Genomic DNA, 16,148 nt, shown 5'->3' on the forward strand with positions numbered 1-16,148 from the left:
CAAAAAGGAAAAATCGGTTGTTTGCTGTTAATGTTCGGTGTTTGCATTTTGGGAAGAAATCGGTGCATTATATGACATATCTATGGACTATATAATGAATATGGACCATATGATATGGATATAGATTTAGGATTTGAACTTTTTGGGATAAAAAATTAAGTTTTCAGCAAAAAAATAAAAAATAAAAAATAAAAAAAATTCCAAAAAAATGCGAGATCATTTGACCCCACATGACCCATGTGGGTCCGCCTCTGTTCATAATCCGTTGCAAGGTTGCACAGAAATGAGAAAAGAGTCATTAAACAAGAGATATGAAAAAATATGCATAACGCACGAAAAATAAAATAATAATAATAATATATATAAATAAAATAAATGGCGGGAGAGCAAAATTAATGTTGCTGATTAATGCTTGGTAGTTATGGTACTTGACCATTCTGTGTTTCTGTATTTCCGGTGGGTTGTTGAAGCAGCCTTCAATGCTGTCTTTATTTAGTGTTGAGTTAAATAAATTCAGACGTCACACTTTTCAAAGAAACATTAAATGAAGGAAAAAAAAATGAATTTTAAAACAAATAATTGAAAATGATTTTTTTTATTTTTATTTTAAATAAATGGAGAGGATGAGACTTGAAAGGCTCATGGTCAAATGCTTTGATCCATCTTCAGAAGTCCAAAAGCTCGGATGGGGTGGGTGAGTTGTGTTACAACCTAAATTTTCTAGTCAAAATTCAAATGTCGACTAGTCAAAGTCAAAGTCAATTAAGGACTAAAATGAAATTAAATATTTTATTGGGGTTTATTTTATAATTAGTCATATGTGAGGGTTAAATTGGCTACAATTTAAAGTTGAGAATTTACTTATATATATTTGGAAGTTTAGAACTTAAAAGCTATATTCTATTAAAGAATAGGGACCTTCCTTAGCAATTTTGAACAAATGGCATTTATATTCAAACTTTGACCATACTTTTCCACAAAAATCACACACTAACACACACTAAAGTGTGTTGAACGGGAGGAAACGCAGAGAAGAGAAGAAAGGGAAGAAAAGAAAAAGAAAGGAAGAAAAAGAAAAAAAAAAAAATCTTGTGCCAACTACTTCAATCTTGTTTATTTAATTCTTCAAGAGGTAAGGTTAATAATTATTGATTTAGTTTTTGTAAATTTTGTTTAGGGTTTTAAATTTATAGCTTATACTTGAAAAATATGATAAGAAATCTAAATATTTGAGTATTTGGAGCTAGTTATTCTAGTAGATTGGAAAAAAATGATATTTAGATATTAGGGTTTTGTCATATATGCATAAATCCGAAAATTTGGGGAAATATATGAATTTTTGTTATTTTCACTTGTGATTGTTTTATGGTATTATTAAGTTAGATTAGTTGAAAATAACTTATCTTATGCTTGAATTCTCACTTTGGATGAATATGGAAAATATAAGAATGATGTGAATTTTAATTATACAGTGGATTATTAGTCTTCAGCTTACATTTTTCCCGCTTACAGTTTAGCTTGTGGAGTTTAGATTATGGTTTTTAATTATTGAATTGTTTAATGTACTTACTCATCTCGTTATATATATATCTTTACACACAAAGGACAGTACAACCAACTTTTAAGCACTTCACTCACTGGGATTATTATCTCATATTTTCCTGAACTTTTCCTTATAGGAGGCTGTTGACTGAGCGGTGGTGGAGATTATTTTGATAGTTTTGCAGACATTGCTACCACCAATTGTAGGTTCTTTTGTTTGAAATTGTGTAATCATCAAGTAAAATATTTACATCATGTTGGAGGAAAATTATTTTGGTATTTATATACACCAATGATCATGATGTAATATTGTAATCTAAACTGCTTCCTATTATCCTTTTGAGAGGCAGTTTTGATGTATATGTTATGGATGTTTTTGGTTAAACGAGCAAATGATAGTATTATGTTGGTGTTTTATTTTAATTGGTCAAATGAAGCTTTATTATTAAAGTTTAGCTACTTTTGCCTTGGTGATGGGTCCAGTGCCTAGCTGGCACTTATCATCGGCTCACGTCACGTCTTAAGTCTTAGGACGGGATGTGTCAAGTTGTGTATTCACACATGATACATACAGATACACATATATAAATGTATAAATGTTAACATATTTTGCTGGGCACTCTCCCTCTCTCTCTCTCTCTCGAACTCTTAAGAGAAAAATGGCGGAGATATCATCAGGTGCAAATGGTAACCAAGGAATGGCAGTGAATATAAAGCTGGAGGAAGATTTAAACCACCAAACTCTAACCGAATCAGGAACCAGTAGCCATGGAAATTCTCCGGGCTGCGGCCTTCTTACTCTACCTTTTATACAAAAGGTGATTCTTGATTATTCCCTCTTTTTTTCTTGATTTCACTTTTAATTTATAATATTAAAAGTGGATTATTAATACAGATAATTGCGGAGATACTGGGGACATATTTTTTGATATTTGCGGGTTGTGCCGCCGTTGTGGTGAACGCCGATAAGGACAAGGTGGTGACACAGCCGGGAATTTCAATAGTGTGGGGTCTGGTGGTGATGGTTATGGTTTACTCAGTTGGACATATTTCTGGTGCACATTTTAATCCTGCTGTAACTATTGCTTTTGCTACCTGCAAGAGATTCCCATGGAAACAGGTGAATTATATCGATACAGACTGACTTTTATCTTATTAAAAATTATTTCTCTTAACCCATTTTATCTAAGTTTTAATAATATAAAATTTAAGGAATTAATTAGTTTATATGTTTTTATTACTCGTCCATCATATCATGTGCATTAAAGATGACATGTTGAAAACCAATTTAATTCTAAAAATTGAAAATGTGGGGCATGACTCAAACACAAAATAAGAAATTCTCGAAGTGACGCTGAAAAAAGGCACTCAAGGTAAATTTCCTGCCGGCCTAGTCTATCGTCATGGAGTTTCATTGTACCACACGTATGAGTTGTGAATTCTTAAAAAAATGGATTATTCCCCGTGTACATTGGGGTACCAAAATTGACGCCCCTCCAATAGAGGGGTGTCGACACTCTTATGGCACCTCCAATGTACACATAGCACAACCCAAAAAAATTAATTCACAAAATATGTATCAAATCTCTAAGGTGGAGATATCTTCTATGGAATCCTCAAAGAAAGATTCAAATTAATAGTTCTTGATTTGGATTCTAATTTAATGTTGGGTAATTTATAGCACCTCTCCTACTAACTGTAAGCTTTGAGAGAATTAGTTGTCATTAATGTAGACAGTTTTACAATAGCTTCCTCATTTTTAGTTATGTAGCGTGGCAAAATGATTAGGACCATGCTGGGGTGCCAGAAGAGAATTGACACCCTAGTTGACAGATCTTCACAATCGGGGTGTGGTGGAATTTTTTACATTTTTTATTCATGTGGGGTCGACGCGGTTCCTATTAACATGTAAGTATCTGTCAAAACAGTGGGCAAAATCCTTTTGGCAGCTCGGCATTTTCCAAATGATTAAGGGCTATTTTAGCGAACGTCTATTGTCAACTTACTACTACAAGCTCATCTTACCATGCAAGGCAATTCAAAAAATTATTCAAATAAATTCAAAAGTAACTTCTTAATAACAATTTAACTTTTCAAAAGCATTGTCTAATGGGTCCTATCTAATATGTTTGGCTTAAATTATTCCTAAAAAAATTGGTCAACTTTTTGTGGCTTATTTTGACGAAATCAAATTACAAATTTTGGTTGTTTTATCCCCTTCTTTACATTCAATATGTGTTTATGGTCCTTTCTTTAGGAACTATTTCATAGGTAGAGGAATTTTGTGGGGGTTACATTAAGACTTCTATTTCTTATTTTCTCTTGTGCAAATTTTTATTGCAGATTTAATTAATCTAATACTAGAGAAATCAAGATTCTTTTTAAAATTTTCCAAGTCATTATATTACTCTCTTCGATCAGGTTCCGGCCTACATCTTAGCTCAAGTCATTGGATCAACGCTTGCAAGCGGAACCCTACGATTACTGTTCACCGGCAAGCACGATTACTTTTCTGGCACACTTCCTGCTGGCTCCGACATGCAGTCTCTGGTCGTGGAATTTATAATTACTTTCTACCTAATGTTCGTCATTTCCGGCGTCGCCACGGATAACAGAGCTGTTAGTTCATTTAATTCTTCAGCTAATCGCAGATATAGTTATTATTTGAAATGCCAACACAATATGATGATATATACCTTTCTTAAAAGATCATAAAATTGATTCTCATTTATTTTATTTTAAATGCATAAATCGGATTATTAGGCGACAAAAATGGTAATAATTGAGGGGAGTCAAAGATATTGACATTTTATTTTTCTATATTATCATGTTGAACATGATGATGATACAATCTCAATAAAATATGAAGGTATGACATTAACATGGTTCTCTAGGGGCTTATGCATGGACGACTAAAAAGAGACAACAAGAAGTCATGTAATCGATACCAAATTAATCAAAGTAAAATTAGTTTAATTGTTGTACACAATAATACAATTAATTTAATCAATACCATCGATTTGTCATGCAGATTGGAGAACTTGCTGGTCTTGCCGTTGGATCTACCGTTCTGCTAAATGTGATGTTTGCAGGGTATATGCCTACTCCTAAGAAGTTTGCATTTTATTCAAAAAGAACCTAAAAAAAATTTAATTTCGACTGCGTTACTAATAGAAACTGATTAATTTGAATAATCAATTTTTCTTATAAATTTGCAACTGAGATGAATTAGATTTGGTGGGCAGGCCGATATCTGGGGCATCAATGAATCCAGCAAGGAGTTTAGGCCCAGCAATAGTGTCAAAGCAGTACGAGGGGTTATGGATCTACATGGTAGGCCCAATAACTGGGGCCGTGGCTGGGGCTTGGGTCTACAATATTATCAGATTTACAGATAAGCCCTTGCGGGAAATTACGAAGAGTGGTTCATTTCTCAAAACCTCATCGCGTAACGTCTCCAATTGATAATTAAAGACTTTCTTTTTCGTTTCATGTGTAATTTACAAAGGAAAGAACTTGTATTTTGAATGGAATAAACTTCTTACCTTGTTTTAACCAATGAGTACAAGTTGCATAATACAAATATTCTTGATTTTATGAGTACTCTTACTTGATAAAAAGCCTCATATTGACGAAGATGAGCGATAATGAGTCATTTAATTCATTTCATTTTATTATCTTTTGTTTATTCGTGTATTAAGGTGTCTTAAAAATCATCCAAATTGTATGTAAAAAGAAAAGGGAGAATGAGTTGTCTAATATCGTTCCTCCACCATCAATTAATAGTTCAAGTACATATTGTTTAGGATAACTATGGATATAATCACATGTATTCTATAATTTAATCCAGCAGAAAAATTGTTGCTGCACTCTTCCTCTTCACTATTATATATAAAAGATTTGCGTGGTTTACAAATCTCTGTTGCCCGATGTTTCACTCTTTCACGCCTTTAAACTTTAGATTTTCTTACATTTCCAAGATTTTTTTTTTATCAATCTTTATTATATTTTAAGAGGCCTCTAAAGGATTTAAACAAGCTTAACTTATATATACATTCATAATTTGCAGTAGGTATTTAAATTGTTGAAGAAGTCAACAAAAGCTTCTAGTATAAACAAAAACTCATCAGGAAAATCTAGGTATGCAGTATGCATCAATTCCATCATCCAAGAAAAGAAACCTATATCGAAAATGAGAAGGAAAAAGGGAAAAAAATAAAAATAAAAATGAAAGCAAAGGATGCTAATTAATGAGAGTTTATATGCGCACAAGCATGTATATAAATATGTATATCTATTTGGGGGAGAGAAATCACTCTCACATAACAGGAAAAGGCTAGAGGAGGAGTTAACAGGAATTAGGGTTTGTAGTGAGCATGGATTCTGATAGCAACCTATCTCCCATTTCGTCCGTAAGCACTGATGGAGACTTTTCACGCAACTGTTTCAATGTAGTTTTCATGCAAAAGGTGATTCTTCTGCTAATGCACTTTTGTACGTGTTAATGTACCAGTTTCAGTTTGTCTCTCAAATTGTTTGTTTTTTCAGTTGTTGGCTGAGCTCATAGGCACCTACTTCTTAGTATTTGCCGGTTCCGCTTCAGTGGTGGTGAATATGGACATAAACAGAGTTGTCACACTTCCAGGAATAGCAATTGAATTTGGATCGGTTTTGATGGTCATGATTTACTCTGTTGGCCATGTATCTGGTGCACATTTTAACCCTTCTGTAACCATTGCTTTAGCCTCCTGCGGAAAGTTCCCATGGATGCAGGTGGTTTTTCATTTAGTAATTTCGAGAATTATATTTAATACAATTATTATTTTTAACTCGTCCCTTCACGTGCACTCTAATGTGCACAAGTGCCTTTACTTGTATAGGTACCCTGGTATATCTTAGTTCAGATCCTTGGATCAATTCTAGCAAGTGCAACAATTCGACTGTTATTCGAAGGGAACCAGGATAAGTTTGCGGGAACACTCCCGACTGGGTCAGATTTGCAGGCTTTCTTGATGGAAATCATAATTACATTCCTCTTCTTATTCGTCATATCGAGTCTTACCACTGATGATCGAGCTGTAAGTCCTACATAATTTTCCAATATATGATTTTATCCAATGTTTATCAAGTTTTTTTTTCTAGGTCACAAAACTCTTATTGGAAGAATGCACTTATAGTAGGTCTAGATGTGTCAAAATATATTAAATACCCTACATTGCACGAATAAGTCGAAGGGTGTCAAAATCTATCAAGCAGCACTAAATCATCATGGTTGTGGAGAAAAACCTGGATGAAATTTAAGGCGATCAATTTTTATTTTTATTTATTTATTTATTTATTATTATTTTTTTCCCATTGTTGATGCAGAATCAACCTCTTGCTGGACTGGCAATTGGAGCTACCCTTACAGCAAATGTCATGATTGCGGGGTATTAGTTAAATTTTCTCATTAATTTTCTTATTCTATGTTAGGTTATTTCGTACTTTTCTGGCACAACCTCATAACATGTTAGTAATGCGACCTTAATAGTATTGAATAGAAATAAAGTAATAAAATAAGTTTTTTTTTTAGTTAATGAGACCTTAGTGGTATTCACTATTCAATGCTATTAAGTATTGGGCGAGAGCCGCAAGACTATACATTAAACTTTCACGTCTAGCATTATCAAATTCTATATATCGAACAATTCACTGTTAGCCAAATCTTGTTACCTGTTGATATGCTGAATTTGGGAAATTCAATTGACAGGCCAATTTCAGGGGGTTCAGTGAACCCAGCAAGGAGTCTGGGACCAGCAATTGTTTCAAGCCGCTATGAGAAGTTATGGATATATTTATTAGGCCCCACAATAGGTGCCATTGGAGGTGCTTGGGTGTATGTTCTCGTCGGATTCCAAGCAAAACCCTCGCCAGAAAACGTCACGTACAGGGCCAAATTGAGATTTAAGACTCCTTGCCTACTCAAACAATGATATTGTTCGAATAGGCCTCCCTTCGATGATTTTTGATCAAATGTCCTTCACTTATCAGAAACAATAAATAAATAATATCAAATGTCTTAAATATCATCACCATTGAAGAAGACTTTAACACCCTTATCAATTCAATTCAATTTTAGGTGATCACGTTTTCAAGGAATTCACAAATTTCCGACACTTTCTTCATCTTGAACGGTCCATGATTTACCACCCTGAAATTTCCTTCTTCGCTGTTTTATTTACCTCTTTTGGACATTTGAACAAGAGTTGTTTACCATACCATCTACATTGAGAAATTTCATTTAAAATTTAAAAAAGAAAGTTATATTTTAGAATTTCCATGTACATTGTACTTTTATTATTGAATGTAGTATTGAATGAAATTTTAGTGGCATTGTTTTCTTATTTAGTATGTGTATTTTTGTGTTTTCTACAACTATTGGATGATAATACGCTCTAATATTTATTTGTTAAGTAGAACGATACTCCAATCGTTATCTACCATGTAAAATGACACTACAATCATTATCTATCATGTAAAACGACACTAAAATCGTTATCTACTATGTATACTAACACTTTGTTTGTTATTAATAATTACAACTTGGTCACTACAATTTGAATATGGTAATTATTTTCATATTATTTTGATATATATACTTGAGTAAATTATTTAGCTTTTTAGTTTTATTTACAGTTATGGGTTCTGTGGAACTGATATGGGTATAAGTATGTTATTTTGTTGATTTTGAGAAAACTTAAGAAGAATAACAGTGGAGTTATGTACGGAACGATGAAGAAAATGTGGATCTTTTTTATGTTCTAAGTAAAGATATTTGTATCGTTTTATAGTTTTCACTTTTCACCTATATTTAGATTTTTTCAATGAATCGACCTAATGGACTCCCTAAGGTATGTATCATAGAAATATTGACCATGTGATAAAGAATGATTAAAATGACATATATTATAAGTTATCAAGTCCGTGAAAGTATTAAGTCATGATACAGCTGTGTGTCGATTAAGTTGGTATGTCTCTCAACTTTTGTATGGATCATGTATATTACATCGTAAATAAATTTCATTTATTAAATTTCGAGGCATGGATAAGACATGGCTGCTTATGTTCTTGTTTACAAATGTAATGACACAAGCTGTTTTCATGTCTGTGACGACACTTGTTTCATTTTTGTAGTTTTCACCTATATATTCGTTTTATAACTAGACAACCCTAATAATGGACTATCTAATCTATGTAACATAAAAATGTTATGCTTGTGCTATTCTCACGAATGCTTATAAGTCCAATAACAATACTTGTGCCATTATTATGGATGTTTATGAGTCCAATAACGACATTTGTACCTTTTTCATGGTTGCTAATAAGTTCAGTAACGACATTTGTATCGTTCTCATGAATGCTTATGAGTTCGATAACGACATTGATGCTATTCTCATGGATGCTTATAAGTTCAATAACAACATTTATATCGTTCTCGTGGACCCTATAAGTTAGTAATGACAATTGTGTCATTTTTATGAAGCTTCTAAGTTCAGTAACGACACTTTTGTTCCTTTTTGAGACATAACACCGTAAAGATACACACCAACATTTAACTTAAAGACAAACATGTACAATTGAAAAATCCATCTCTTAAAATAAAGTCATCCTACTGATATGTATCGTTTACTATCATTAAATAAAGTTTCATTTTGTCTTAAGGAACGGCCAAACAGGACATCACATCTTAACTCCTATGTTCATCATCTATAAATAGGATGAGTTTCTTTTCCAATGCGTTGATCCTGTTTTCCCAGCACGATCTATATGTCTAATTTTGTCCACATAATCATCAATATCATTGGGGAGATCAAAGTTCATACATGAGCAACATGAGGAATTTCAAGACCAAAAGCTGCCACATCTGTCGCAACCCAACTCAGTGTGTTTCCACTCTTAAATGATCTCAATATAGGCATGATGAAACAACAATTATATATACAACTAATAAATAAAATGATTTAATAAATTCAAGGGGATAAACAATGTTTCAAGTAGCCAACTTATATACAATGTCTAGTAGGTCAAGATCCATTCTGTGAATTAGGATATTATAGTAAAAAATAGCAAATATTTTATAGTCACTATTTATTTTAGCCAACCTAATAGTGGTCATATCCTTGAGAGCTTCAAGTATTTTTCTTAAACTATTATGCATTCCCACACTCGACATTCTCTCTTAGTCACAAATTCTATGAAAAAAATCTAAAAGATTATTTAAAAATGCCCATTTCATTAAGAGCTTACTTGATAGAAATTTTGATAATTGATTTTTTGACCATTAGAAATAAAGTGGGTCCTATCTGTGAGATAATAATTCAAAAATGACGGCTGAAATAATGAAATAACGGTCAAAAATTTGATTTTAATTGACTTTTAATCTGTACCAAACAAGTACTAAATGAGTCTCAATTTACCGTGACAAACTGATTTGAACAAATCATAATTTACCACAAGAAACTGTATTGAAACTCACTTTACCATATGCATGCTAAGTACTTTATAAAATGTACAAATTAATACAATTGAAATTCATAGATTTACATAAACCTCGGGGTCTCACACAATGAGAGAGTAGGGATCCATTCACTCATTTACCCAATATTGATCGTAAAAGCACACGCGGTATAAAGCATGTGCTGCGATGTTTTCTACCTTTCTTAGGGCGTATGTCATATTCTTTGTAAATAAATAACATTGTACAGATCCTTGTTGAAGTTTTCCTCGATACCTAACTTGAGTTCTCCTTATATTCATTCCTCCAGGCATTCTTAAATCGAGAACTCGATCTGACTACTAAACGAGTTTAATGGATAGCGAAATCCATTTCGATTACTTATTGTAATATCATCTTAATACCTTATCAAAGCGACTAAATCATGTAAATAAAATGATCACTATCAAAACGACTGGATCACGTCCACAACATGATCACTGTGTCTCAGCTTAGCATATCTTAAAACGTCTGATGCGATTGCTTGTGTGAGTAAGCCAACCCGTTCGACATACTTTATATGTGCATACAAATCATTTATCCTGTAATCCCAACTTTATATTACACATGAACTCAAAATTGTTCATCCATGAGCACACAAAACTCAATCAAGAGTTTGTCTCATACACCAAGTATCATATTCTACAAAATGCTAGAGATTCCATATTGTCAACAAATATATCTCTAAACATCTTCAGAGTATGATGATTACATATCATCATTTACGTAGATATATCGCAAAGACATTTTCTTTGCTAATGTCTCTCACATAATTACCATTAAGAGTTTGGTTTCATCTTGATACTTGAGATCTTAACATATAAGATAGTTGCATAACTATCATGGATCTCATATTCTCAACCAATATCATTAGATGCTTAATACATCCATACCAAATAATTTCTTTAGCTGCCAAGATATACATAACAATATATACTTTTTGCTAACTCTCATTCTTAGTCAACAATTGTATATCTATTCCAATCACAAGTTATTCTTTTGACAACGAAATAGAATAACTGACAGCAGCACCTTTCAGGTATCACAATACATTTTCTAAAGATAATATTGATACCTATTGATTAGATCCACGGCATGATCATTGTTAGGACAAGTATATATCATAGTATACTTCTATCTCTTAACTCTTAATCGTACTAGATATAGTTTTCTAGATATTTCTTTGTGCACTTATGAAATCTTTGGATATTTATGAAGGCTTATATGATCATAGTTATAATTCCACATGAATATTTATAGTATAAAACTTTTATGATACTGCAAGAACATCCGAAAGTATTCTTAGCACAAATAATACAATTTGCTAAACCCATGTCTTTTGTCTCAAAAATTGACGACAATCATTTCAAAATGGTCTCTGTACACTCTATTATGCTTAGCCAATCCAATGTCATCAATATCAACATTAGAATTACAAACTATCATCAGACCTTTTATACAAATACAGTAATTTTCGTCCATATGACGGTCTATACAAATACAGTAATTTTCGTCCATATGACGAAATTCTTGTACGAGATTTAACCATGTTAACAACTCAAGTACGACTATCGAGATGACTGTATTTAGCCATGCATGTAACTGTAAAGTTATCACAATACAAAAAAAGCCTTTAATATGAAATTTAAAAGTCAATTCATATCGATATTTTTAATCATTTCTCAATTGGGAATAAAAAGTATGGTCTCTAGGTCGATTTGATGTAACTCTAAATTTAAACATATCATCACGGCTAGCATCAATGTACAGAAGCGAATCCCATTGTTATGAACAAATTTATCCAACTCAATACACTCACATTAAGTATAACCTTTTTCAAAAATGAGCTTTATCTATTAGAAACTCATTAGTCTTCCACTTAACTTTCAAGAACATGAATGTTCTCGGTATACATAATGTCCGAATAGAACTTTCATCATATCCCAGATTAGGTTGAAATTCCATACTCCATATATATACATCTATCACTTTTCTCAAAATTTCTCTTCTGATTTTCTGAACTAGCTCTTAGATTCAACTTGGAACCAAGAATCATTAAAATTAGACAGTTCTTAATGTTCGAATAGAACTTTCACCATATCTCAGATTAGATTAAAATTATATACTCCATATATGTATGTATATGTATGTATGTGTGTGTGTGTATGTGTATATATATACACACACACACACACACTTCCATCACTTTTCTCAAAATTTCTCTTCTGATTTTCTGAACTAGATCTTAGATTCAACTTGGAACCAAGAATCATTAAAATTAGACGGTTCTTAAATGGATCCCACTTAGATAGATAAGTCCAACTCGAAAATATATTACTCCCACTTGAATCAGAAGTTTGAATCATCTCTTATATATTCAAAACTGATTCATCAATACATTTAATATCAATTTCAACGATATTCTCCAATATTTTTCTCCCTTATTGGGAAAAATGTCAAATGTCATATCTTATGACTCGATATCCATCCAAAATTTTTACTTAAGTACCTTTTTAGACTATATGTATGTCATCGAGACACGTCTTGTTCTCAACAAATTCATATTCCCATACTCATTATCGAGAACTTATATAGTCAATTAAGAGTCTATGATAACTCACATTCGATTATTTACTGTCCAATACTTATATATTCTGAAGTTACCAACATTGATATAACTCCATCAACCGATACGTTGTAGTTAGTCAGTGCTCTTTTCAAAAGCAAATACGTAAGTTGTACTACATATCTTGAACTTTATCAGTCATCATATTCAGCAATATTTCATTATTTCAATCCAATACACCATATAATTATTGGATATTAAAGAATAGTCAATCCAATAAAAGTTCCTCTCATTACATAAATCATTGATATCTCATAATAGAGATTCACGCTGTCAAACAGTTCTTAAAATCTTTACTTTCATAATCTGATTTTCTACTCGACTTCCTAAAAGTCTAAATCAATACAATATCTTCAACTTACGAAAATCGGCCTCATAACTGAAATGCATGAATCCATCTATAAATGTAATGAAAAGTAAAGTTCCATCTCTATCTCTCTTGATCATGGCCCGCAAAGAAATTTGGATGGATTTATTCTACGGAAGTTCAGCTCTTATAGCTTTAAATGGTTTTCTCAACTCAAAATCATAAACCATTGCACAAATATCTAGAACCATAATAAACATCACCACTGTGAGTACGAACAAAAATATCACGTACAAGTTCAAGTAAGAGACCCCTCTTAGAAGAACAATAACTGAGATCAAATTTAGTGGAATCTTTGATACTATCTCAATATCAAGTAGGAGGTCAGTTTATCCATTTTGCAACACAAAGTTGCAGTACTAGTCATATAAACCTCCACTCCATCTTCACTATTTGTACATATCTATTTCGTATCAAGTCCAATACTCAACAATATACTAATATACTTCTTCATCTCATATGAAGTGGGTTTCTAACCCTTGAATCCATTATTTACACAAGACATAATCCAATTTATATTGTGTTGACACGTAAACAACATTAAGAGAAATATATTCAAGTGCAATATCTTTTAGTTTAACCACTTTTGAGCTAAGAGATTCAAATCGTTTAGTTGAAGCACTTGAACATTTATAACATTGATCCTCTACCAAAACCACTTTCATTCACTTACTATCTGAAGTTCTTCTTGATCCCTTTACCAGTGTCCCATATCCATCCTGCATTTGTTCTATCTCATTCAGTGCTTAAGATTCAAAGTTTTATGCAAACTAGAACATTGCTACACAAGCATGTCCTCGAGACTTAGCAACATCAAGTCACACGTCTGTTAATTCACATAGCCGGTAATGTCAATAAAAAAATTGACACTTCTATTTGTAAGTCACAATGACTTTCAAAATTTCATATATTAAGAAGAGACTAGTTTGAACTTACTACTCATCTAAAATTAATGTGACCAAAGAAATGTTAACACTATACTAACCACCAACTAAGTCACATTTGAGAAAAATATTATTTATAACAGAATTTAACAATTTTAAATGCTCGAGTAATAAAATTCACATTTTTTTCATATTCGACAAAGTTCTGATCTTTATTCTCTAGAGTGGTATGACCTACATAAGGTCTTCTATTACGTGATTGATGTTTTCTAAAGCATCATATCCTTCTAGTACATTTAAAATCTTATCATGCCAAATGTTATCGCATTTAGTTTATCACCTTTATTAATGTTAACTTCTATAGATTTTGATATCATGATCTATTAGATTTTTAGAGACATGTTATTCTTAATCAATGCCCATTTATGCACATATTTAATTTTGCATTAACGCAAATTAACATATACAATAGTTCAACGTTAGGCACAGAGTTGAAAGTTTACTATGTTCCCAATCATCGTCCGCAATCGTATTGTTTTACTATCATAAACTCAATTTAATAATGCAAAATTTCATGAGTTCTAAGTGAGAATTGCATTAATTTTTCCAACTTCAAAGCACACACTCAGTTGATGAATTAGATAGTTCTTGGTGAGATTTTCTCTAAATCTTCCAATCATCGAACTATCACTCAACTGACAATCGATAGGTCTAAGTAAAAATCTTACTAATTCTACAGACCTTAGCATTTATAACAATACACGAGTTAATGGATATCATGCATTTTCATAAATATGCACATTTATCTAATAATGTAATTTCATAATGTGCAATTATGACATAACATGATTATTAATCACGCTTTAATATCAGTTGCAACACAATCCCAACAAATGGAAAGTGACATTAGAAATTTCATATTCTACTTATCACCAAAAATGTCTCAAAAAATATTCACTTATTCCACTAGGTTATGTTTCAGATCTATGTATTTTTTAATTATAGTAAGCACATAGCTTTTTAACAAGCTCTATAACCCTTGTTTCTCTAGTATTCTCTTCAAGGATGCTAAAAATTGCATAGATCAATAATATATACACAAAATTTAAAACAAGTCATAATGGATCACACAATCTAATCAAGACCCACACAACTCGTGAACGTATATAAAATGTGGTATTTTAAATACATTCGGAGTTTTTTTCACTTCAAAAAAAATAAAAAATGAAACACTTCTAAAAAAAAAAAAAAAAAAAAAAAACCTTTAAAAAAAAAAAAAAAAAAAAAAACTCCCACTAGGCGCAAATACCACTTAACAAATATTCTTGAACTTTATAAAAATTTTCAAAATTTAATTGAGTCCAAAAATTTTTTTGATCATCTGAGAATTAATTTTAATTGAACACAAAAATCAAGAATATTTGAAGGACCAATTTTGTAATTTTCAGAATTGAAGTCCGGTCTCGCATGCATCCTCATATGCATGACCAATTTATAATATTTTAAATTGAATATCGAATAATCAATTTCCGAAAGAAAATAATTTTGGGATCAATATACAACTTTTCAAATTGGTATTGGAATAAACAACATCCAAAAATAGTTTTGGGACCAACATGCAAATTTTTAAATTGCATTTAAAAACATTCAAAAGTGTGGTGACTAACATGCAATTTCTCAAAATGCATTTGAAACATTCTAAAGTGTGGGGACTAACTTGCAATTTCTCAAATTTCATTTGAAAATAATTAACATTCAAAAGTGTGGGGACTACGATGCAATTTTTTCAATTGCATTTGGAAATATTTAAAAGTATGGGGACTAACGTGAAATTTCTCAAATTGCAGCTACAATAATTGAGGGACCAACATACAATTTCAAAATATGAATCCCTCTCTACATTTTTTTTCTCGATTACTGTTCATCGTCCCCAAAAAAGTAGTTTTTTCAGATTTCTGCTAAAATTTCGGAAGACCATAACTTCTTCAATTTAAGGTCAAAATTTATGTTCTTTATATTGTTCGAAAGGTCTTGAGAAGATCTATCCAATCATATAAAATGGACAGTGTGAAACATAACATGTGAGAAATTATCATGCGATGAAATTTTAATTTTTTCATCTAGGGTTCAATTTTCCTCCCAAAATATAAAGCCAAATAATATGAAATTTTCTAGATATGTTCTCCAAAATATCAT

General features: G+C 31.7%; 2 protein-coding genes across 5 annotated transcripts; both read left to right on the forward strand.

Moving 5' to 3' along the window:
• Positions 1 to 630: 630 nt before the first annotated feature.
• Positions 631 to 5,139, forward strand: LOC111407221 (aquaporin NIP1-1-like). 4 transcript variants are annotated; one of them, XM_023036575.1, is made up of 6 exons: positions 631 to 699; positions 2,090 to 2,360; positions 2,438 to 2,662; positions 3,964 to 4,161; positions 4,574 to 4,635; positions 4,788 to 5,139. In XM_023036575.1, exons 2-6 carry the CDS (start codon positions 2,139 to 2,141, stop codon positions 5,005 to 5,007), a joined length of 927 nt encoding a protein of 308 aa, XP_022892343.1. In that variant the 5' UTR covers positions 631 to 699; positions 2,090 to 2,138; the 3' UTR covers positions 5,008 to 5,139. The 4 variants fall into 4 exon arrangements, with proteins under 4 accessions (XP_022892343.1, XP_022892342.1, XP_022892344.1 ...); XM_023036574.1 differs by lacking the exon at positions 631 to 699 and adding an exon at positions 713 to 1,132 and having other exon boundaries at positions 1,680 to 2,360; XM_023036576.1 differs by lacking the exon at positions 631 to 699 and having other exon boundaries at positions 1,456 to 2,360; positions 4,775 to 5,139.
• A 545-nt stretch (positions 5,140 to 5,684) lies between these two features.
• Positions 5,685 to 7,925, forward strand: LOC111408176 (nodulin-26-like). Its single transcript, XM_023037974.1, has 5 exons — positions 5,685 to 6,011; positions 6,091 to 6,315; positions 6,423 to 6,620; positions 6,910 to 6,971; positions 7,292 to 7,925. The coding sequence occupies exons 1-5, from the start codon at positions 5,919 to 5,921 to the stop codon at positions 7,512 to 7,514; spliced, it is 801 nt and encodes a 266-aa protein (XP_022893742.1). The 5' UTR covers positions 5,685 to 5,918; the 3' UTR covers positions 7,515 to 7,925.
• Positions 7,926 to 16,148: the final 8,223 nt, after the last annotated feature.

The sequence above is a fragment of the Olea europaea genome, chromosome 13, assembly GCF_002742605.1.
Source record: "Olea europaea var. sylvestris chromosome 13, O_europaea_v1, whole genome shotgun sequence".
Lineage (NCBI taxonomy): Eukaryota > Viridiplantae > Streptophyta > Magnoliopsida > Lamiales > Oleaceae > Olea > Olea europaea.

Excerpts from the sequence above, each read along its gene's own strand:
- LOC111407221 (XM_023036575.1), top strand. The coding sequence starts at position 2,139 with ATGTTAACATATTTTGCTGGGCACTCTCCCTCTCTCTCTCTCTCTCGA. Across the intron at positions 2,663-3,963 it reads AGAGATTCCCATGGAAACAG|GTTCCGGCCTACATCTTAGC; the intron begins GTGAATTATATC and ends CTCTTCGATCAG. Across the intron at positions 4,162-4,573 it reads TCGCCACGGATAACAGAGCT|ATTGGAGAACTTGCTGGTCT; the intron begins GTTAGTTCATTT and ends TTTGTCATGCAG.
- LOC111408176 (XM_023037974.1), top strand. The coding sequence starts at position 5,919 with ATGGATTCTGATAGCAACCTATCTCCCATTTCGTCCGTAAGCACTGAT. Across the intron at positions 6,316-6,422 it reads GAAAGTTCCCATGGATGCAG|GTACCCTGGTATATCTTAGT; the intron begins GTGGTTTTTCAT and ends TTACTTGTATAG. Across the intron at positions 6,621-6,909 it reads TTACCACTGATGATCGAGCT|AATCAACCTCTTGCTGGACT; the intron begins GTAAGTCCTACA and ends TTGTTGATGCAG.